This window comes from Diabrotica virgifera, chromosome 10, assembly GCF_917563875.1.
Source record: "Diabrotica virgifera virgifera chromosome 10, PGI_DIABVI_V3a".
NCBI lineage: Eukaryota > Metazoa > Arthropoda > Insecta > Coleoptera > Chrysomelidae > Diabrotica > Diabrotica virgifera.
This window is the reverse complement of record NC_065452.1, coordinates 110,891,189-110,915,703: the sequence shown is the minus strand read 5'-3', so window position 1 is coordinate 110,915,703 and position 24,515 is coordinate 110,891,189. Positions and strand designations below refer to the sequence as shown.

The following is a 24,515-nucleotide window of genomic DNA, read 5'->3' as shown; positions in this document are numbered from 1 at the left end:
ACGAACATATAACGAGATGTATTCACAACGCAGATCAAGAAGCTCTAGGCGAAGAGACCAGTACAGTCCACAGATCAGCGGGAAAATCACTTGGAATACACAGTTGGAAGAGCAAATAAATAAGAAACAGGAAGCGTACAAAAGATGGCTGAACACTAAGAACCCTGAAGATAAAGTGATAAACAAAGATCAACAAAGATCAACAAAGAATATTTAAAGAAATGACAAGGAAAAACAAAAACGAAACATGGGATGCAAAATGTAAAGAAGTTGACTGTTACATCGGAGGAGCGCGATCATCAGCGGCTTGGAAATTAATAAAAACCTTGAAAACCGACACATCAAACAAAAGTCGAGTACAGCCCATCCAGATAGATGTATGGAAGGAGCATTACGCAAGGGAACTAAATGAAGACAGAGATATCTATAACACTGATTCACCCCAACGTATACGAGTACACGGCGAATATCTAAACGTGGAAGAAGAACAAATACAACAAGCACTTAAATCCATGAAGAACAACAAATCATCCGGACCGGAGAACATACCAGCAGAACTTCTAAGACACGGAACACCAAAACTAATAAGGTATCTTCAAGTGCTATTCACAAGATACTTAAATGGGGAAGAAATCCCGAATAGTTGGAAAGAAGCATGGATTACTCCAATTCACAAAAAAGTTCCAAAAGATATCTGCGGAAACTACAGGTGTATCTCGGTCACTAGTACTTTTAGCAGGCTGTTTGGTGAAATCTTAAAAAACATGATTGAGCAAGAGTACGAACCTCATGAAATTGAACAGCAAGCAGGTTTTAGAGCTGGAAGATCTTGCGTTGACCACATATTTACCCTAACACAACTTAATGAGTCCCAACTCTTGGGACACCGGGCGAAATCCCATTGAAAATTAGCCTTGTTCCTGTACGCGGGGCTCTACAGGAATCGACAACGATCCCCAGCTACTCGTGGGAATAAATATGAATACTCACCAACATGCAAGGCAAGCACGGTGTTTAAATGCCACAAACCCGACCAGTGTAAACCAACCCTATTCAAAGTGCGTCAAAAATATAAACCTCAACATCGCCACATATAATGCTCGGTCGCTCTCTACCGAAGAAAGGTTCGAAGAAATGGAGGAAGAACTTTCAAAAGTGAATTGGGATATTGTGGGTATCAGCGAAGTTAGAAAAAAAGGAGAGAATCTTATCTCACTCCCATCAGGCCATCTGTGGTACTACAAAGGAGAAGAGGAATCTACAGTCGGAGGAGTCGGCTTCTTTGTTCACAAAAGAATTGCGAACAGAATTGTGTCAATAAACCAAATATCAACAAGGGTGGTCTACTTAAACATCAAAATGAGCACCAGATATATCCTAAAGTTCATTCAAGTATACGCACCTACTACAGGCCATTCAGATGAAGAAGTCCAAATATTCTACGACCAAATATCCTGTGCAATCAAGGAAAATCCTGGCCACTTCTTAATAATAGGCGGTGATTTCAACGCCAAAATAGGTACCAAGGAAGACCCCTCTGAAATAATATTGGGAAATTTTGGAAGCGAAGGCAGAAATGATAGAGGCAAACAACTGTTAACTTTTCTTTTGGAAAACAATCTCTATCAAATGAACAGCTTCTTTAAAAAGAAAAAACACAGAAGATGGACCTGGGAAAGTCCAGATGGAAAAACAAGGAACGAAATCGACTATTTCTTAACAAATAAAAAAGAATTATTTAAAGACGTAAATGTGTTAAACCAGTTCAGCACAAGCAGTGATCACAGGTTAGTAAGAGCTAAAATAACGATATCGATCGAAAAGGAAAGACTCAAAATGATAAATAAGAAACACCCAAAGAAATGGGTAAAACCAACTAATATTCAGGAGTTCGAAAAATATATTAATGATACATTGAAAGATATAACAACAACAGACATTAATATACTGAACAAGCAAATAATCACCACAATACAACAGGCTCAAACTAAATACTGTCCAACAAACCAAAAAGATGAAAAACTAAGTCAACCTACTAAAACCCTTATAGAACTAAGACGACAGATGAAAGGAGATACAAGTTCCAGCAAAGAAGCGCTAAATCAAATAAATAAGACTATCACAAAGTCAATAAGAAAAGACATAAGAAACTACAATGTAGAAAAAACAAAACAAGCAATAGAGCAAAATAAGAACATGAAAGTTTTGAAGAACGTAAGCGTACAAAAAGGAAAAATAGAAATCAACAAACTAAGAAACAGAACTGGAAAAGAAACTACAAACAGAGATGAAATATTAACAATAGTCGAAGAGTTCTACACAGAGTTATACAAATCAAGAAAAAAAGATGACAATGCGCAACCTCCAATTACAGTAAAAACTGGAGTATTAAATCAAGGATCGGATTTAATGCCCGATATAACAAAATCAGAAATCAAAGAGGCTCTGAAGAAAATGAAAAATAATCGAACCCCAGGTGAAGATGGAATAGTATCAGAAGCACTAAAAATTGGAGGAAATATACTACTTGAAAAAATTAAACAACTTTTCAATATCTGCCTTCACAACGCCAATATTCCAACAGACTGGAACAACGCTACTATGATTCTATTACACAAAGCAGGAGACAAAGCCAATTTAGAGAATTACAGACCGATTAGCCTCCTCAGCCATTTATATAAGTTATTTACGCGAATAATAGTTAAGAGAATGGAAAGAAAGTTAGAGACTTATCAACCAAGAGAACAGGCAGGATTCCGAAAAAATTACGGAACAAATGACCATCTACAAAGTATAAAAACCCTGATAGAGAAAGTAGTGGAATACAATAAACCCCTAGTTCTAGTTTTTATCGATTTTCATAAAGCCTTTGATACAGTTGAACTTAGCAAAATATTACAGGCGCTTAAAGAATGCAGGCTAGATTATAGGTATACAAAATTATTACACAAAATATACTTACAGGCAACAACCACTGTCAAATTACATACTAACAGTAATCGCATAAAAATAGAACGGGGGGTTAGACAAGGAGACCCAATGTCACCTAAACTTTTTAATACGGTCTTAGAACATGCTTTCAAGAGTTTGGATTGGATGACAAAGGGAATAAAAATAGATGGAGAATACCTAAACAACTTACGTTTCGCCGATGATATAGTCATAGTAGCTGAGGATCTAGGTATGGCAAGAGAGATGGTACAAGAACTCGTTGTAGCTACAGAAAATGTTGGTTTAAATATAAACATCTCAAAAACAAAAATAATGACAAATTTGGTACCCAACCAGAACATCAGTATTGGTGGGAAGGAAATAGAACTCGTAGATAGATATAAATACCTGGGACATGAAATTACGATTGGCAGGGATAACCAGACTCATGAGCTGAAGAGAAGAATCGGTCTTGGGTGGGCAGCATTTGGAAAACTGAGAGAAACTTTTAAAAGTGAGTTACCCACATGTCTAAAGAGAAAGGTATTCGATCAGTGCGTCCTCCCAGTCTTGACGTACGGATCAGAAACACTTACCTTAACTAAAGCCTCGGCTACCAAACTAAGAGTCACGCAGAGAAGAATGGAGCGGTCAATGTTAGGAATAACTCTGCGAGACAAAATCAGAAACGAAGAAATCAGGAGAAGAACAAAGGTGACTGACGTCATCGAGAGGATAGCCAGGTTTAAGTGGAGATGGGCAGGACACGTAGCCAGAATGACAGATGGGCGATGGACGAAGAGGTTATTGGAATGGAGGCCAAGAGAAGACAAGAGAAGCGTCGGTCGACCGCCTACAAGATGGACTGACGACTTAAGAAAGGTAAATAAAAACTGGATGAGGGCGGCGCAGGATAGATGGGGTTGGAAACGAGGGGAGGAGGCCTATGTTCAGCAGTGGACTTTTGAGGCTGGATGATGAACTTAATGAAAGGAAAGTTGCAAGAAGCCAGGAAATACATATTTTATTTGTGGATCTCACAATAGCATACGACACGTTTCCTGTGAGAAAGCTGTGGCGAGACGATCTTCCTTAAATAACACGATCATCGCCGCGGTCAAACAACTATACAATAAAGCCACATCAAAAATCAAACTAAACAACACCTTATCAGAATAATTTCCAGTAACAAAAGGATTACGACAAGGATGCTGCCTCTCCCCAGTACTATTTAAGATCTATTTAAATGAAGCACTAAAACACTGGAGAAGATCTTGTAATGGAAGGGATGGAAATTCAACTTGACGATGATACAACATTGTATACTCTACATTTCGCTGACGACCAAGTCGTAGTAGCAGCGGATAATGAAGATTTAGAATTCATGACAAGACGGTTATTTCAAACATATGAAGAGTGGAGCCTTTCTGTAAATAGAAACAAAACGCAATACTTATGCATCGGGACTGAAGTAGAAGATCTAATAGTTAACGAACAAGAAACAATCAAGAACTGTGAGGAATATGTATATTTGGGAACAACAATCAACAAGAGTGGGCGCACCGAAAAAGAGATAGAGCAAAGGATCGTGAAAGGAAAAAGGGTGATTGGATGCCTAAACCCGATGCTATGGTCAAAAGAACTATCTAATCAAAGAAAACATCTTATCTTTAACTCCATCTTTAAAAGTATAGTGCTCTATGGATGCGAAACATGGCAACTTACTAAATCCCTGGAACGACGTCTATTTACATTGGAAATGGACTTCTGGAGAAGATCGGCTAGAAAATCAAGGCTTGAAAGAATACAAAATGACCAAATCAGAAATATAATGGGAGTCAAGTCAACCATCATAGACGAAATTCAAAGGAGACAACTGATCTGGTATGGCCATGTAGAAAGAATGGACGACGACAGACTGCCAAAACAAATTCTAAAATGGACGCCAATTGAAAGAAGGAAGAGAGGACGGCCGAAACAATCATGGCTAGGCGGCATTCAGAAGTCAATGTCGGAAAGGAATCTTCACCCTGGCGAATGGAACGACTGACGAAGCTGGAAACTGGGAACCGGAAGGCGAAGAACGCTATAAATAACCGGGATAATAATAATAAGAATGGCCGGATGCCTAAACGACACAATTTGGAAAAACAAACACCTAAGATTGGAAACAAAGGCCCGAATATATAAGTCAGTTATTAGGCCAGTTATGACTTACACGGCCGAAACAAGACCAGATACAAGCAAAACACGAAGACATCTGGAAACCAACGAAATGAAGATCTTAAGGATTGCTGGAAAAGGACTACAGGATAGGGCAAGAAGTGAGGAAATCAGACGCATATGTGGGGTAGACAATATAAATAAATGGGTAAAGAACAGAAAAGAAGAGTGGAATCAAGGGCGGATACAGGGAGGGGGCCGTGGCCCCCTCCGATAATTTAAAAAAATATAAATTTAAATATTTGTAGTTCAAATGTTTTTAATTTCAAACACATATACATATATGTACAAAACAGGGGATGAATATGTTTTCTGGGCTACAATTGAACAAAGACAGTAACAGAAGCTTCAACAATGACATAGGATTTTTTATAAATCAAAATGTTGAGAATTTTACAAAATGCCAATTGTTAGAACGACCTTGACATCCATCAAAATCGTATCAATTTCCATATTCTATACACACAACGAATAAAAAAGAAATGAAGCGTTACTTGGCTCACTAGCACTTAGAACAAAGGAGTTGGTTAGTATTTTGGCACAAAAGGAATTGTTTTACAAGTATTACGTTTTATGTTTCTAATGAAAAATATGGTCACAATAAAGGGATGACAGCCCAAAGCCTTGTCACGAAACCTTTAACATCTTTCACCAAACTCATGAGAAAAGACGGAGCCATACAAACCCATGAAAAAACATCATAACACAAGAAGTGCGTTCAGGTTGAGTTGGATTTTTTACAAAGTTATCGCAACCCTCAAAAGTCAGTCATTAACCAGATAGACTTTCAGAGGTCTAAATAGATACAAAAAAATAAAGACTACGACCAATAGTAGGGTCTAAAGTGTTCTTATCTTAGGTCGACAAAATATTCCTATAAGAGACCATCGTGATGACTGGCAATGAGGGGAATTGTTAAGGTTTAAAATCGCATCAGGAGATAAGACTCTTAAATTAATTTGTCTTAAATAACACATATACACAGCATCTTCCTGAGCAACATACATTAGTAGCACCAGTCAAAATTAATTAATAACATGTTGTGGTGAAGAAATAATTGAACAAATAATGAATCAGGTTCAAAGTGCAAATTATTACTCTGTCTGTCATATTTGACGAAACTACCGACGTATCCCACGTGGAATAGATTTCTCAAAATTTGAGATACATACACAATAACAACATTCGTGAAGACTTTGTCAAGTTCATTGACGCTTATGAGAACCTAAAAATAATATAATTAGTGAAAATCAAGAAAGAGGGAAAGAACAATGCCTGACAGGAGAAGCATTGGGAAAAAATAGTATTAAACTTGTTGAAAGAATTGCACTTGGATCCGAAGAAATGTGTAGGAATCGGTACTACGGCAGGAATAGTGAATTTTAAGGCACTTCTCACACACGGTAAAAGTGAGTGAAAAGTGCCTTAAAACTCGCCAATGTAATCCCAATTTTTAAAAATTACCCCCGTAATTTTTCCGTCACCCTCCCCAAAAAAAGTTCATGGCCCCTCCCGAAAATCGGTCCTAGATCCGCCCTTGAGTGGAATGAGCACATAAGCAGGATGTCTTAATCAAGGATAGTAAGAATAGCCAGGGAAAAGTCACCGTTAGGCAGGAGAAGTATAGGACGCCCAAGGAAAAGGTGGAATGACAACTTAGGGGCAGAATGAAAGGCACCGTTGAAGAAAAACAGGCAGTACTGCCTATATAAAAGAAGAAGGAGAAGAAGAAGAACAAAATTTAACATTTAAAGAAGTTGAGACAATTTCTACTTTCGTTCAACTTCGTTGAACAACGGGGATGATTCATCCACATTGACGCGTCTATACAAGTTTGTCGATTGTGTTAGATTCAACCGTTTATTTTATTTTGACTGGTACATACTTACTGTGTGATTTTCGTACTTTATTACAAGAAGTACGTAATAATTTCATTTAACAATGCTGCATAGATCGAAAGACTGCATAGATGGAAAGATGAAGAGACTCCGATATTTGTCGACTTATATAAAAATCATGAGTGCCTCTGGACTGGAAAAAAAATCAGAAAATAATAAAAAAAAGGGTATTGAGAGATACCGATATTGAATTGAATGAAGAATAAATTGAAGCGTGTATATATAACAATATCATTGAATCATCCACATTGTTCAACCGAATTGAATGGTGTATTTCCGCCTTAACCCAAACAGAGGCTGCGGCTACGTTTGATCTAGTGCTACGCTAGGTAGAGCAACACCCCGCCTCCATGCCAGTGGGTACCATGTTTTTGAGACGCTGGCGTAATTTAGCTTCAAAGGAGAGGAAATCTTCATTAAAGGAAAGAACTTGAACTGATTTTTTCAAACAAAGTAAAATTATTACCTACTACAATTAGGTACTTGAAATAATATTTTATTGTCATTTTTAGATATAATATAAAGTAGTGGTTTCTAGAGTGGTTGATTAGAGGTTTTCGCATGTTGACGACCTGGGAGGCCCCGCGGACTGAGAATTGCCTCCCCTGTCGGATCTTGGGATCCGATGTCCATGATCAGTAGATGTGAAATTGTAATTAATAATAGCCATGATAATTGACAAAAGATACCTATCTAAAGATCTTTAATGTAGTGGTTTCTCGTTGCCTTCTACATCATTTTGCCGTTGACCACTTCTTTGGTTCATCCGCCTTTGGAGTCGATTTCTTGACTCCAGGACAAAAGAGTGCCCTATCACTTATTAACTCATCCGTCCGTAGTCGTTGGTCAGTAAATGAGAGATTGCGTATAGCGGCAATCATTCGGTAAAGAGTATGTAATAGAAAGAAATTGAACCGTCTGCTCTCGGAAACCTAATAGCCATTCGGGGTCGGAAGAAACAAGAGTAAGGGTAAGAACAGAACAAGTGGGTCGCGGTGGAGGTGGAGGTCGCGGTCGATGTCGATATCCATGTAAAACAAACACATTGTAGTGAATGGAAGAGAACAGAGCAGGTAAGTCGCGGTGGAGGTTTAGCGCGATGCCATCCAGGAGGTTTACATCGATGCTTTTGAAAATAAAATGAGTTTGTTTTACATGGATGTCTACTGCGCGGCCTACAAGGATGGTTCCCTGTGATTGGTCCGTTCGAAGCCAAGTTGTCATTACCTGCGCTATCTAAGTTGATACTTTTTATATAATCCCTTTTTTGTATTCAGTTTATGTGGTGACAATTTACAGCCCTGTCTTATACGCCGAAGAATTTCTATGTCTTCCGACATTTGATCCTCAATTCTTATTAAACGCTTTTCTTTAGTTCAACCGTTTGGGTCAAATTTTGAGACGTTAATTTGACTGCCTTTTCTTCAATGCAAATGAATGAAAATTTGCAGACATATGCATTCGCGGGAATAATATACGAATAGTCGATAAAAATTTTGTTTTACGTTTATTAATTGTTTAAATAAAAAAACGATTTTAATGGAAAATGCTTAAATTCTCTTGTTTTTTACAATGTAGAAACTTGAAACTTTTACAGATTGTAGCTAATTATATGAACTATACATAATTTCACTTTTTACGTTAATTGTTTATGTTATGCTTCATAAATAAAGAATAAAGTTTCAAAATTTTTGCCGATTCCGACTACTTTTCATGTTTGTACATCATGTTTATCAACATCCTAAGCGGCGACGATTTTGAACTCTCATATCTTTGTTTATATAAACATCGGCGCTTATTCGTGTCAAATTTCAATACGATAAGAAACTAAACTTCAACCAAAACTCGAATTCAAAAAATTCGTATTTTTAACGTCTTAGAAAAACCACCGGTAGAGACGTTTCGTGCTACAATTAAAATTAGAATTCGTAATTCGCGAGAAATTAACAGGGTCTACACCGTTCAATAGTAAAGCATTAGAAAAGATGTAAAGACTGCGAAAAGTGTAATAGGTGTAAATAATCATTTTGATTTAAGAAATTACAGAAAATCTACAATGCATGTATCAAATGAAATAAATGCAAAAAATGTGTCTATCATATACATCATTTTTTTAAACATGACGATATATTTTAATGTTTGAAAGTGTAAGACTAAAAAGCAAAAAATAAGAATATGAAAAAAAATTTAAGAAACACATTTCTTTAGTTACGAGTGACTAAAATTAAAAATATAAAAAATCAACTAAAAGGCAAAAAATAAAAAAAAATCAAACTCGAAGGATTATTCGAAAAAAACTGTTAGACAGATTAAATATACAAAAATCTCACACATTCGTTAAAAAAATGAAAAAATCTAACACATTCGTTAAAGAAAAGCGTGGGGCGCGTCTTCATCGAATAAACGGTGTGAGAATACTTAGATACTTTTTTACTTTTCGCGCCCTACGTTTTTGTCTAACGAATGTGTTTTCAATTTTTTAACAAATGTGTGAGATTTTTGTATATTTAATCTGTCTAACAGATTTTTTCGAATAATCCTTCGAGTTTGAATTTTTGTTATGTTTTGCTTTTTAGTTGATTTGTTTATATTTTTAATTTTAGTCACTCGTAATTTAAAGAAAAGCGTTTCTTAAAAATGTTTTTTCATTTTTTTTTTGTTAATTTCTGGTTCTAGTAGAGGTTTGAAATTACTCTGATGTCGCGGCTGTCAATTTTTTTCAGTTTTAAGATATTAATTAGTTAAAATCGTGCTGGGCATTGTCAAATGGTTTATCGAAATCAATAAAACATGTGTACATGTCTTGCTGCATGTTTAGATTTCTGTGTATGAGCACTAAATCAAGAATACTACACAATTTCTTCTTTCAGGTCCGAATAACAAACCAAAGCCGGAATACATCAATCAACATTATATAAAACCACTACCAGCGACTGTTCATCAGTTGCAATTGCAACACCAGCAGCAGCAACAGCAGCACCAACAGCAACAACAACAGCAACAACAACAACAGCTATTGTTAAATAACAAACAAATAGTAGGCCAAGTTCCTCCAAATAATCACATGCCTCAGGGTAAGTACCAAATTATTTTTTAAAGTTACATAAATATCTATGGTTCGTACAGTATAAACACCGTTGCACGTCATACGTGTCATAGCAAGTGACGTCACATAATACCAACACAAAATATTTAAGTCGTAGGTCTGTTCCTACTTAGAGTCTTTTAGCCAAGTACACTGGAATTACAGCCACTAGACATGTTTTATTATATACGCGTAGAAATATACTCAGTGACATTAGAAGTGTTACACCCAGAAATAATCATTTCTGAAACTTAATTTTTTGGCAACATGGTACATTTTTATCAAGAATGAAACGATAACATTAGCAAGACTTTTTATTGACATGTAATCAAAAAAATAATAATAATGTGTTTGGCGACCCTCTAGCTGAATACACTCCTATACACGTCTAGGAATTGACAAAATTAGATGATCGATATCTGCTTGTGACACCTCGTTCCAAGCAACTTGAATTTCATGGATTAACTGTGCCAGAGTCTGTGGAGGATGGTGCAAATTGGACAGTCTCCTCCCCATCATATTCCACACATGTTCTATAGGATTTAAACCCAGTGAACAGGGTAGCCATAGCCACTGCAAAAAATTAACGCCAGCTTCTTGGAGAAAGTCCATAGTTCGACGAGCAATATGGAAACGCGCGTTGTCTTCCTGAAAAAGGGCGTTTCGACGGCCGTCTAGATATGGCAGTAAAGTGGTTTGTAAGGTGTCATCAACATAACACGCATCTGTCATACTGCGTTGAATAAACAAAAAAGGGTAATCGGCTACCGTAGGCAATAACCTCCCAAACCATTACTCCAACTGTCCTGTGTAGATGCCTCTTAACACCAAACCCGATATCTCGTCGCTCTCCACGGCGGCGTCTTATCATATTACGACCATCATGCATACCTAAACAAAATACATAGCTGAATATATTCATAGCTGAATACTGCATTATGCCATTCTGACACCCAATGCTGCCGTTCTCTGTACCAATCCAAACGTTGATGACATTGGTCCGCAGTCAAAGGGAGCACTCGTCGTGGGCGGAATGAAACCAGTCCAAAGGCTCGAATGCTACGGTATAGTGTACGTATAGTAACAGGTCTCCCTTCTACTCTAAACCATTGGTCAGCGATTTGACGCGTAGTAGCAAAACGGTCTCGCAGAGCCAGGAGTCTAAAGGGCCTATCTTGATGCCCTGTGGTACACCTAGGTTGACCAGTTGGCCTTCTTCGTGTTCCTCTTCCTTCGTTTGTCCACACACGAGACACTCACATTACTGTCATTGCCGTCCAATTAACACAACGGCAAATTTCGCGATACGGCAAACCCATATCTCTATAGGCAATAATTCTACCCCTGTCAAAATCGCTAAAATGGTGGTAATTTTGGTGCCTTCAAACTCGAGGCATATTCTTGCACTGAATACAATAATTAAACTGAGGAATAATAACTAAAAATTTCTGTACCAACCGGTCTTCATAAATTGGTCTTTTCACAAAAGAAAATTAAAGATAAAAATTTATTTTTACAAAAACTATAAGAGATAAAACATTGATATTGTTATCATAGCATGCATTAAATATAGTCATTGGGTCTATTGAATAAAAAGGAGTATTTGCTTTTACTTACAAGTATTTAAGTATTTACTTAATAGTAAGTCGTTTAAGTATTTACTTAATAGTAATTTAAGTATTTACTTAGTCGATCAGATAGCACAGTGCGACTAGCGGCTGACCCGCACTTCACTTTGCCGTGAGGTACGAGAGTTCAAGCCCAGCCCAGGCCATCGGAAAACAAAAAGGCTAACGCGTCAGTATAAAATTCTAAATATGAATCTGGCGCTTAGACCTGAATATGCGGGCATCTGATCGACCTATGAGGGAGCAGTACGGCAAGGGATAAGGGCTTGCGGCTCGGTGAAACTCCCCCATAGATCCCTACCGAAGGGCGTTGACGCCTAAGAACGGTGTATATACATACTTAATAGTAATTGAATAAAGTCATTTCTTTAATGCTTTATTTAATTACTATTAAGTAAATACTTAAATACGAGTAAGTAAAAGCAAATACTTCTTTTTATTCAATAGACCCAATGTGCTGCCAAAAAATTAAGTTCAAGAAATGATTCCTTCTGGGTGTAACACTTCTAATGTTACTGAGTATAATATTTGAAGATTTCTATTAATGTAATCTTAGAGACATATACCATAAATTGTTTCACTTAATTTTTATTAATAGATTAAAAAGCGTTTTTATGAAACACATTTGTCTAGATCACACTTATAACTGTGATCGAATGAAGGTGACATTTTGGCATACATTGGTAACACTTTTTGGAGTTGCGGTGTCAGATTTGTTTTTATTATTTACCATAAGTATTTGTTTTATTATATTAATTGTTTTTTTTTAATTTAATTTAACGTAAGATTATTATTACTTAATTCTTGTTTTCTGCAATAATTATGTGATATATTTGATTTAAAATGAATTCAGGATTTTTTTTAGAATTTCCCAACAATGTCAACTTAGATCTCTGACGTAGACAATGACGTGCAACGATATTTATAGTGTACCAACCGTGTATCTTACCCAAATTTTAGTAATAATACACAAGCTTAAAATGTTGCCTTTTAAAATAATTAGATTATAGATCGAATAAACTATACAGTTTTGTTTTAAATCTGCTCCTTTAATTTTTTCGACTAGATGACTTTGATCTCAAATACACGCAATCAAACTTATACGGAATCATCTGATACTTCTTATTATTTCAAACGAATTTAAAAAAAAACAACATACGATGTCAAACAGTATTTTTATTTTAAAGCATATTATGCACCAATGCACGGTAGACAGAGACCGGTATGCTCGTTAATAAATCAAAATGTGTACACCGACGCGCATGATGTCACCTACGAAGCAACAATACAGGTTCCAGATGTAGGAACCAACCGTGTCCCGGACAGTCCCGGCTGATCTAGTTGTGTATCGCACGGTAGATGAACTGTTTTTACAAAACCTCTCGTTTCGATCTTTTTCTATTATTTAAGTCTGTTTTATTCAGTTTTTATGTATTAACAAAGACATGCCGGGTTGTGCCGTAGCTAATTGTAAGAATTATAATCGGGTGACGAAAGGATCAGACATATAATACTTTCGATTTCCTCAAAATGAAGAGTTTGTAAAGCAATGGGTGGTTGCATGTCGGCGCCAAGATGACAACATAAAGGACCTATTCCATTTCAAAAAGGTATATTGCTTACTAATAGATCTCTGAAAGAGTCACTTCCTTACCTACAAGCAAAATACAACGTTGACTATATTTTTACATCGAAGCTGAATCAGGACGTGCTAGCTAGAGAACTTTTTTTCTTGTATTCGAGGAATGGGTGGTGCAAACGATCATCCTTCGCAAATAGATTTTAAATATAGATTAAGGTCGTATATTTTAGGAAAAAATTCGGCGGCGATCTTTACAGAATGTCGCAATACTATTGAAACTACTGAATCTTGCGTAACAGCTCAATAGAAAGTCCTCAATTGCCAAGCGATATTTCGGCATAAGAAGATATTTGCTTGACACAAAAAATGCTGTCTAATTTGATAGAAAAACTGAAGATTCGAAAAAATCTCAGTCTGAACTGAGACAGAATACTTCAAAATAAATTTATAGAAGCTCATTACTTGGAGGAGGATCATATAACTGACGATGACATTTTGAAAGTCGCAGAAAATTATGAGGTGAAAGAAAAAATTCATCGGGACTTTTTGTAAAGTTAAGTAATTCGTAAAGTGTTTTTAATATTTAACCGTTCTACCTACTTTGTTCAAAATACACGATTTTCGAAATATTTCAGTAATGAATCCGACCATCGAAATATGTATAAAATAGAATTCATTTACATGCTTATTAGTTGAAAAAGATTATTATATTCCTACATTAATATGAATATACACACTTTATGTAGCGGCGAAATGTCGAAAATAGTTGTTTTATTTTTCATTAATCAGAAAACCTATACCCAAAAAAATGTTAAAAATTGTAAACTACACACCATATAAAATAAAGTACCAAAAATATTCATGCTTATATTTAATATTAACCGACTAACAGGGCAAGCGTTAGTGTTTTAAGGCCGGCCGTTGTATGAAAGAGAGGTCCCCAAATGCCGGCGCAACAGAGAGAAAAGATTCTTTCCCGAGAGATGCTGCCTCTATCGGAGAAATAACGCAATAGATATCTAAGCGAGGCCGCAAACGGCAGAATTTTTAGTGAGTCGATAGTTTAGTTAAGTACAGAGAGTATGCAGGTGCGGCCTCGCTAAGATGACTCGAAATCGTTTTATATATCAGGTGCGAACTTTTAATTTTTTAGTAGGCGGTTTAAGGACGGGGTCTCGCTGAAAATTTTACTTGGATAAATACTGTGCTCGTATCTCGTGGTAAAATCTAAACCAAAAGTAATGGAGAAATCTATTTTAGTCCATGTGGTGAGACCGCTCCCGTCTGGGAAAATTTCTGATTCGGTTTCTTTGTGGATTCCTATTCAAACATGTCCCCTCTAAACAAATCTTAAGGGTGCCGGGCGGAATTTTTGGGTAGAAACTGTTTAAACAATTTTTATAAACAAATAGAAAAGATCACGTTTTTTTGCCCCGGAACATATATTTTTAAGTTTAGTGGGTCATTCTAAACAAGAAAGGTATCTTGTAATTTTTTTCAAAAATTGATAGTTTTCGAGTTATAGGCGATTTAAAATCTGAAAAGTGCGAAAATGCTCATTTACGAGGCCTAAAAACTCATATTTAAATTAGAACTTTTGAGGTTGCCAGATTCTTAAATTGAAGTTTAAACATTCAGTTTGAAGATTCTAAAGAGTGATTGTGTCTAACCCTAATTTAAACCGTCGTGTTTTAATTGTTAAATATACATGTCCATCCGATTTTTTTGTCGGTGCGGCGCGCTCTATTTCAAAAATCTCCAGTTTTCCTCCAAAAAATATTTTTTCTAGATTTTTTGGGACATTTTAAATAAAATAAGTTTCTTGACATTTTTCTCAAAAGTTAACAGTTTTAAAGTTATAAGCGATTTAAAATCCAAAAATGCGTTTTGGCATTTTTCGGATTTAAATCGCTTATAACTTTAAAACCATTAACTTTGGAGAAAAATGTCAAGAAACTTATTTTATTTAGAATATCACAAAAAATCTAGAAAAAATATTATTTGGAGGAAACTAGAAGATTTTTGAAATAGAGCTCGCCGTACCGGCAAAAAAATCGGATAAACATGCATATAACAACTAAAAAAAACGGTATAAATTAAGGTTAGACGCGATCACTCATATGTGGACCATATAGAACAATTTGGTGTTGCAGGAAAACTTTTACTTCGGATGTCTGGGTTAGGCCTTTTTTGGACCAATTATAACATACTACCTCCGTAACTTTGGAACCGTTCATTTTAGAAGGGTTATGCATAGGACCTTTTTTGTTTCAAATTTAATGTAGAACAATTTTGTATAGAAGGTTGTTCATGCTAAATCGCATAGTTTTAGAAATATTGACGAAAAACGTAAAAAACTACGAATTTACCGATTTCTCCCCCCTCTCCCTCCCAAACCCGACGCTCAAAATGGTGTGACTTTTTTCTGAACATTATGTGGACCATATAGAACAATTTGGTGTTGGAGGATAACTTTCACTTTGGATGTCTGGGTATGGGTCTAACTATACCATACTATATTCCCTAAAATAAAATGTTTCATCATAACGGCTGACCTGAGTAAAAATCACTTATTTATAAGTTAAATTTGAATTATAGGCTTGGATCTCGCGTACAAAAAAGAAGTTGATTAATAACAAGCTGAAAATTTTTAACTTAACTGTGTCTAGTCGGACAAACTTTGATGTACGGGAACACTGAAACAGGCGAAGCTTTAATTGTGGAACAGGTTAAAAATTTGGAACATCAGACTACGAAAACGTTCCATGTATTTTGTCTGACAGAACTTCCAACTGATTTGTTACGATTTCATTAAACTCTTATGCAAAAATCAGACTGGTATTATCACCAACTGGGCATTTTAATAAGTTTAACACGAAGAACATGTCAAATGGCAGGAATTATATTTTTGATAAATAGCAATATGATTTTTGCATGAGAGTTTAATGAAACAGTAACAAATCAATTGGAAGTTCTGTTCGAAAAAATACATGGAGCGTTTTCGTAATCTGACGTTCCAAATTTTTAAACTGTTCTACAATTAAAACTTCTCCTATTCTTCTCCTGAAAAAACTTCTCCTGAAAACTTAGTGAAAACAGAGAAAATTTAGTGAATTGCAAATATTTAATTCAAAAGAAACTTTTTATTTATTCTATGGGACTGTCGGCCCTCGGCAATAACGTTTTCTTTCATTCTGCGTTTAATTTTTTTAAAAATACTTATTAGTTTTCTCAGTATTCGAAAAAAATGAACACATTTAAAACACAGGAAAATTTTGAGAGGCGACATTTTGCGTCTTTCCCCTTAAATTTTTTTGCAACATGAATGAAGCACCCTGTGTATTAAATTAAAAATATACATTCAAGTAAATAAACAATAATATTTTGTTATATCAAAGTTTTCAAACAAATTTTATATAGGGTGTCTGCATAACTAGCAACCATATGGTTTCATATTAATTTTATTAATTATTAATTTTAATTATTATTAATACATTATTAATTTTACGGGAAAAGGGAAAAGGTAATACCCAAGTTAAATACATAATCATAATTCATAGAGTATGTGTTTACTTAAGGGTAATTATCATTAGAGTAAAAGATTCACTTTATAGGAGTAAAACTGCTAAGTTGCGTTATGGGTACTAATTTATGTTTCTAGTCGTCAAGGAGTGTGATTTGATGTTTGATTTTCATATGGCAAGCGTAATTCAATCTATCTACATACTTCAAAGAAAAAAATTAGGAAGGGACAATAAAATGTAATATATTTTAGACGGAGTACGTTCAACATTTCAGGACGGGAATAATAATCATTTTTTCAGTAATAACACAATATTTGATTTTTGAGATTTCTCTAGCTGTTCATGAAATAAATAAAATTGTATATAAAAAATGATTATCTCATTTAAAATAAATATTTCTTATTTACCAATCCTTCGGTTTGGCGCCCATTGGGGTTACGCACGCGTGCGCCGCACGCGTTGCACGCCCGGTTACGGGGCCCTGATATTATTCCAAGTACGCAATAATGAACCACCCGCATCCCTCAAAACGGTATTACTCTCAATACAGTACCGAAATTTCCAAAGGAAAGTTTCAAACGGGCCATACCGCTCCTGAATTTTGCACATGTATATAATATTTTTCGTAGCGCCATCTTATACATAATGGCTACATTAACAGAGCTTAGATTCTTACAGATTCCTATACTGTATTCGTATTATATGTCGAATATTTACGTTTCACATGCCAGTTTCTATTAATTTCAGAAATTTATTTTAAAAGTACACCACGCAAAAAGTACTTTATTAATTCACATTTTTTTAACGTTATATCCTTCCATTACTTCTACTGTAGTGCTAAACGGAATTTTATCATGAAATTCATTTAAATACTTAAGTAATTTAGATATAAACGCTCTTATATTTATTGAGAAAAAAGCAAAACTTTCACATTTTTTTATAAACAATACACAACAGGTAGGATAACAAAAATATGGCTGGAACTAGCGACATATATTGTTAGTAGGTTAAGCATTTTTCGGTATACATATATATGCTCTAGATTATGAGTGGTGTACTTTATAAAGGTGATGGGATCGGCTATACTTATAACATTACCAATGGCCGGCCTTAATAGAAACTTTGCTTCGCACGTGACGTCACTCCTTAGCTAGGTGCGTATAGGCATACCGGTCTCTGTCTACCGTGGCACCAATGTATAAAAATTAAAGAAAACAATAAAGTATTGAAATAATAAATTGAAACTATTTTTTTTTAAGTTAATAGCATACAAAAGTGTAAAACGAATAATGTTTAAATTATTTTTATTCATTTATGATTTTTTTAGTAGTCAGTGTTATAGCCCGGTTATAGATAAATGAGAAATTTAAAGAGATATACCAATTGGTGTACAAGTGGTAATACCATTTGTACACAATTGGTCTATCGCTTTAAATTTCTCATTTATCTATAACCGGGCAATACCACCCCTAGCCCTTGTGCAAGCCTTAAGAGGCAACATCAGCGCGCGGAAATCTATTTCCAAAATTGTAGCTTTAATTTTGAATATTTTGTTGAGATATTTGGCACACATATTCGTAATGTAGTAAAGAATGGCGGTACAAAGTACAATTTGAGAAATATTTTTGTATGTGGAAATTACTCTATAATTAAATAAAAGTTTACAAAAACTAGTCTGTACCGCCATTAAGAAAAACAAAAAAATACACTTTCTTCAAATAAACTTTTTTATCCCATGCCTAGATTTTGTGTCACATTGGAATTACTAAACATCGATTATATACAGTGTGTCTGCGTAACTTGGAACCATATGGGAAACTTTTTGAAGTTATACTCCTTTAGGCGCGATTGAGAGTAAAATTTCATAATTCTGCGAGCATGCGCACACAGGTATAAACGTTATACGGGATCTGATTGGGTGTTAAAATCATCTGTCAATAATTATTCAATATGGAGATTTTGGATAAACAAATTAATGTTGTGTATATTAGTTTTTATTGTTGTGATGGCAGAGAAAAATGCAAGTTTATAATATTGTAGTGACTTTTTAAATAGTTTTTAAAAGCTACAGGTACGTAATAATTGTAAATGTTTCAGTATCCTAATAAAAATTTCATAGGTAGGACCTACCTATTTGAAAAATTTAAAAAGAACCTACTAAAATAGTATGTAATGCTTTGATTTACATAATTTGATTACCATCAAAATTTCTATCAAGATTCAAATAATATATTGTTTTCTCACTCTATGTTTTGTTGTATTCTAATATTTCTTTCAATTCTAAATAATTTCAATTCAAAATCAAAATAATTTGGTTAAATTGAGAACCGTCAAAAGTTTAATCCGTTTAGTTAGTTGATCTTCGCACATGATGACACATGGTCTCCGTGGGTAAAAGTTTAAGGTGAATGAATTTCAATACTAACTGCCCTGATAAGCGGGTTCGAACCCCAATGGAAACTTTTATTTTTTTTTTATTTTTTTAAAGTTATACTTTTTTACGATCGGGGGTGAAATTTTATAATTCCCCGGCGCATGCGCAGACACACAGGGTCAGGGACAGGGACAGACGCGTTGCTAATCTTTCAAATTATGTATGTATCAGCGCAAATAAGTCATTAAAATAATATATTAATGTTATTATCTTCTTCTTCTTCCTTCTTCCTTGTTTTATGTAGGCTTTAAAGCCTGTTTCTTCTTCAATATTAGCCTCCTAAATTGTTAAGTTATCGCACCATCTTTTTCTTGGTCTGCCAATACTTCTTCGTCCATTTGGTGACTTATCTCGTGCTATTCGTAATATCCTATCCTCTGTCATTCTACTAATGTGTTCGTTCCACTCCTGTTTCCGTTTTGTCACCCATCCATTTATGTCTTCTACATTGCATGATCACCTTATGTTTTCGTTTCTCTCCCTATCCAACAGACTTTTCCCTGATATTCGTCGGAGTATTTTCATATCTGTTGTTTCTAGTAGTCGTCTCGTTTGAGATGTGTCAGGTCTTGTCTCCGCCGTGTATGTCAGTATGGGTCTAATTGCTGCTTTATAGATTCTTAGTAAATGTTCTTAGTATAGTGTTCTTAGTAAATGTATTATTTATTATAATTTTTGTATCTTTAGATTTGTCTTCCTCGGGCGTAAGATAATAAAATATCTATTTGTATACTTCACTTTGATCTATTTGTCACCGTGATGTGTAATTATATCCGACACGTCAATAGCACGGGGTTTCATAGCTCGGTTGGTATAGCATTGGACCAGAGATCGAGAAATCGCGGGTTCGAATCCCGGATGATTCATATTCATATTCATTTTTTTTTTTGGTATTTTTAAGTTTTGGTTAATTTTTGGTAATTATTGTTAATTTTTGGTATTGTAACTGTTAAGTATATTTATTTCGTTGAAATTATAAAATATAATAGAAGTATAACTTCTTACGTGCGTACAAAGTACGCACACATTCTTTTTTTTTTAATATCAATTTTACGAAAAAAAGTTAATCTTTATAAAATGCTCTGCATAGTCTAAAACCTAAGAAGCAATCATCAGATATAACATGTTATCAATGGTATACGAGGTATGTCAAAAAATATGAATTTCGTTCAAGAGTAAAGTGCCTTTCTATTTCACAATATCGAAAATTGTCGTTGAGAAAAGTTGTTTGTAATTCAAAATTATGTTATAATCTGCATTTGCACTCTTCTAATTGAAATTTTTTTTTTGAAAATTTTCCTCAAATCACGGACACCCAACATCATTTTTATTTATGATAGCTCCGTTATTATTAATTTTACGAAAAAAAGTTTTGCTTTATAAAAAGTTTTGCATAGTCTCGTAACCAAAATAAAATTATAAGATATTATATTTTGTCAATTTTATAGGTATGTCAAAAAATATTAATTTCGCTGGAGAGTAAAGTACCGTAAAGTGAGGCTACTTTGTGACACTTTTTAGGTTTGGTGATGATATAGTACATACACTTTCGGTTTATTATAATTTTAAAAATATCACCTGAAAGCTCAATCTTTCCTCTATGTTCAGTGAAAACTAGAATGCGCTATATATTATAGAAATCAAGGAAATGTCAAAAAAAGTTGTCACAAAGTTGCCCCATGGGTGGGGGTTTCTTTGTGACACGTAAGTTTTTCTGCGATATTTATATGGAATTCTAACTGTGACACAAAGAACCACCCGTACATTTTTTACAGACAACATTTTAATCTTAAATGGAGGTAACATATTGTGTTAAAATATAAATTTACTTTGGTAGAAATATCTTCTAAAAATTCTTCTTCAAAAGTCAAAGTTTTCACGCCAACCTAAAATCACCTGTTTTGACGATGATCAAATCAGCTGTGGCATGACGAGCGAAGTTGCACTAGGAACTTTGGTTATTGGTCCCTAGATAGTGCACATAGTCTACTATTGAATAAGTTTAACTTTAGAGGCCACTGTCACAAAGTAACAAAGTAGCCTCACTTTACGGTACCTTTATTTTTCACAATATTGAAATTTGTTATTATAAAAAGTTGTTCAGAATTAGAAACTATGTTTCAATATGCAATGGCATCCTTCTATTTGAAATATTGTGAACTATAAAGGTATTTTACTTTTGAGCGAAATTCATATTTTTGACATACCTCGTATAGAATTGAAAAACAATTGATAGCTTATGATTGCATCTTAGTTTGACTATTCAGACATTTTTATAAAGAATAATTTTTTTCGCAAAATTAATAATAACGGAGTTATCTTAAATAAAAATGATGTTGGGTATCAGTAATTTAAGGAAAATTTTCAAATTTTGTTTTTCAATTAGAAGAGTGTAAATGCATATTATAACATAATTTTTAATTACAAACAACTTTTCTTAATAACAATTTTCGATATTGTGCAATATAAAGGCACTTTACTCTTGAGATAAATTCATATTTTTGGACATACCTCGTATATTATTAATAAAATTTGATACCTGATGATTGCATCTTAGGTTTTAGACTATGCAGATATTAAAAAAGTTTCCCATATGGTTACAAGTTACGCAGACACCCTGTATAACAAGAAATCGAACTTGACTCACTTGGCAACATTTAGCGCGCCCATGAGTATAATAATTATTGTTATCACAATGTTGTGCCTTCGTTTTTGATAGTATAGTGTCACTGTCGTACTGCCGACGCACTGTTGCTCCGCACTGTTGCCGCACTGTTGAAAATTCGCAGAACTTTCGAAAAAACATATTGATGATGCGCTGATGTAGCCTCTTAATTTGCGTGTACAGTGGTACCTCGACATACGAGGGTAATTCGTTCCGTAACCTTGCTCGTATGTCAAAGCAATTTTCCCCATTGAAATTAACTGAAATGTCATTAATCCGTTCCAGTCCCAAAAAAATCACTTTAGTTGTTTTTGTTAAGTGTTTTTAAAAGAAAAATGTTTTTACAAGAAAAAACCTTTATTTATAATTTAACAAAAAATACATACATATTCTGTAAAAACATAAGAAAAAGTGAGGTGCTTACGGAAGCGCTTAATTATCGTCAGTGGTCTTTCCTTTTTTTCGTCACACCTTTTTCGTCACTCATTTTCATCTACAGCTCATTTAAAAAAACTGTCCAAAGAGGTTTGTTTCTTCCTCCCTTTCATAAATCGCTCGTGCCTTCTCACATATGATGCTTTGTGTTAAGGTTCCTCCTTGATGCTGCTTCTCTGTCACCCACACCATCATTAGTTTCTCCATCTTTTTGTGGAGAGAGGTCCGGAGCTTGGAAATTATTGTAACGCCCTTAGCTGGCATTATACCCTTTATTACTTCCTTCAAGTTAGAAGTAGGTAGTCAAAAAGAGGAATGAATTTTAATAAAAAGCGGTTGCTCGTATCTCAAATTTTGCTCTCATCTCAAAGCAAAACATCGCTCGCTCGGCGGCTCGTATCTCGAAACACTCGTATATTAGGGCGCTCGTATATCGAGGTGTCCACAAGCATCCTAATGCCTCTCTTCAAAAAGGGAGAAAAATCGGACCCGGAGAATTACAGAGGAATTAATTTATTAAACACAACACTAAAATTAACGACCAAAGTGATAACAAACAAACTGAATAAAATTATAACATTAGCAGAAGAACAACAAGGTTTTAGGTCGGGAAGATCATGCACCGACGCTATATTTATAATGAGGCAGATTCAAGAAAAATCGTTAGAATACAACAAACCGAAATACTTATGTTTCGTGGACCTTAAGACGGCATTTGACAGGGTAAAATTCAAGGACGTTATCCATTTATTGTACGCAAGAGAGGTACCTCTAGGAATAATTAAAACGATCGAAAATATCTACCAGAACAACACAATAAAAGTAAAAGTAGATGAAGAACTAACTGACCCAATTGAAGCTGGCAATGGGATAAGACAGGGAGATTCCCTGAGTCCTCTGTTGTTCAACCTGATCATGGACGAAATAATAAAAAAAGTAAGAACAAAAAAAGGATACCAAATGGGAGAAAAACAACTTAAAATAATCTGCTATGCAACGACGCAATACTAATCTCTCAAAGTGAAGATGATTTACAACGTATGCTGCACGAATTTAATATAACCGCTAGAAAATTGAACATGTTAATTTCCCCAAAAAAAGACTAAATGCATGGTTATAACAGCAGATCTAATAAGGTGTAAATTAGAGCTGGAGGGTCAAATAATAGAACAAGTCATGGAGTTTAAATATCTAGGCATCACACTATGCAGCTACGGAAAGCTCGAAACAGAAGTGGAAGATCAGGTGAATAAAGCAAACAGAGCCGCAGGTTGCCTGAATGAAACAATATGGAAAAATAAAAACATCGGAAAAGAAGTGAAAGGCAGAATTTACAAAACAGTCATCAGACCAATAATAACATACGCGGCAGAAACACGACCTGACACAGAAAGGACAAAAAGAATGCTAGAAACAGCAGAGATGAAAACATTGCGAAAAATCGATGGTAAGACGCTGTGGGATAGAGCTAGAAGTGCAGATATACGAAGGAGATGCAAGGTGGACAACATTAATAACTGGGTGAAAAGCAGAAGAGTAGAATGGAACGACCACATAAGCCGAATGACAACAAATAGAGTAGTAAGGACGGCGAGAGACGGTTCCCCAATAGGAAGACGATCAGTGGGAAGACCACGAAAAAGATGGAATGACAACTTACTGGAGGCACATTGAAAAACAGACAGAGTAATGTCTATATAAAAAGAAGAAGAAGAGGTATATCGAGGTACCACTGCAATAGGTTGTTCCATTCATCAAGAGCATCTTGTACTAACCGTGCGGTGTTTGGTGGATTATCCCGGAGAGCTCTAATTTTTCTTTTAAGCATATCTTACAAATGCTCCTGTGATATGCTTAGTAACCTATAAGGTTAAGGTCGGGTGAGGCAGCAGGCTACTCCAGAACAGTGATATCTTCCGCTTCAAGGAAGTCTGTAGTCACTCTGCTGGTATGTGGAGGTGCATTATCTTCTTCTTCTTCTTTCTTCTTGTATGTAGGCTTTAAAGCCTGTTTCTTGTTCAATATTAGCCTCCTAAATTGTTTAAATTATCGCACCATCTTTTTCTTGGTCTGCCAATACTTCTTCGTCCATTTGGTGACTTATCTGATG

General features: G+C 35.0%; 1 protein-coding gene across 2 annotated transcripts in view; it reads left to right on the top strand.

Moving 5' to 3' along the window:
- LOC114336105 (transcription initiation factor IIA subunit 1-like) overlaps positions 1 to 24,515 on the top strand; it is a 221,421-nt gene that overhangs the window by 152,571 nt on the left and 44,335 nt on the right. For both annotated transcript variants that reach the window (XM_050663371.1, XM_050663370.1), the window contains exon 3: positions 9,923 to 10,126. In XM_050663371.1, coding sequence (XP_050519328.1) covers positions 9,923 to 10,126 — 204 coding nt within the window. The remainder of the gene's footprint in view (positions 1 to 9,922; positions 10,127 to 24,515) is intronic.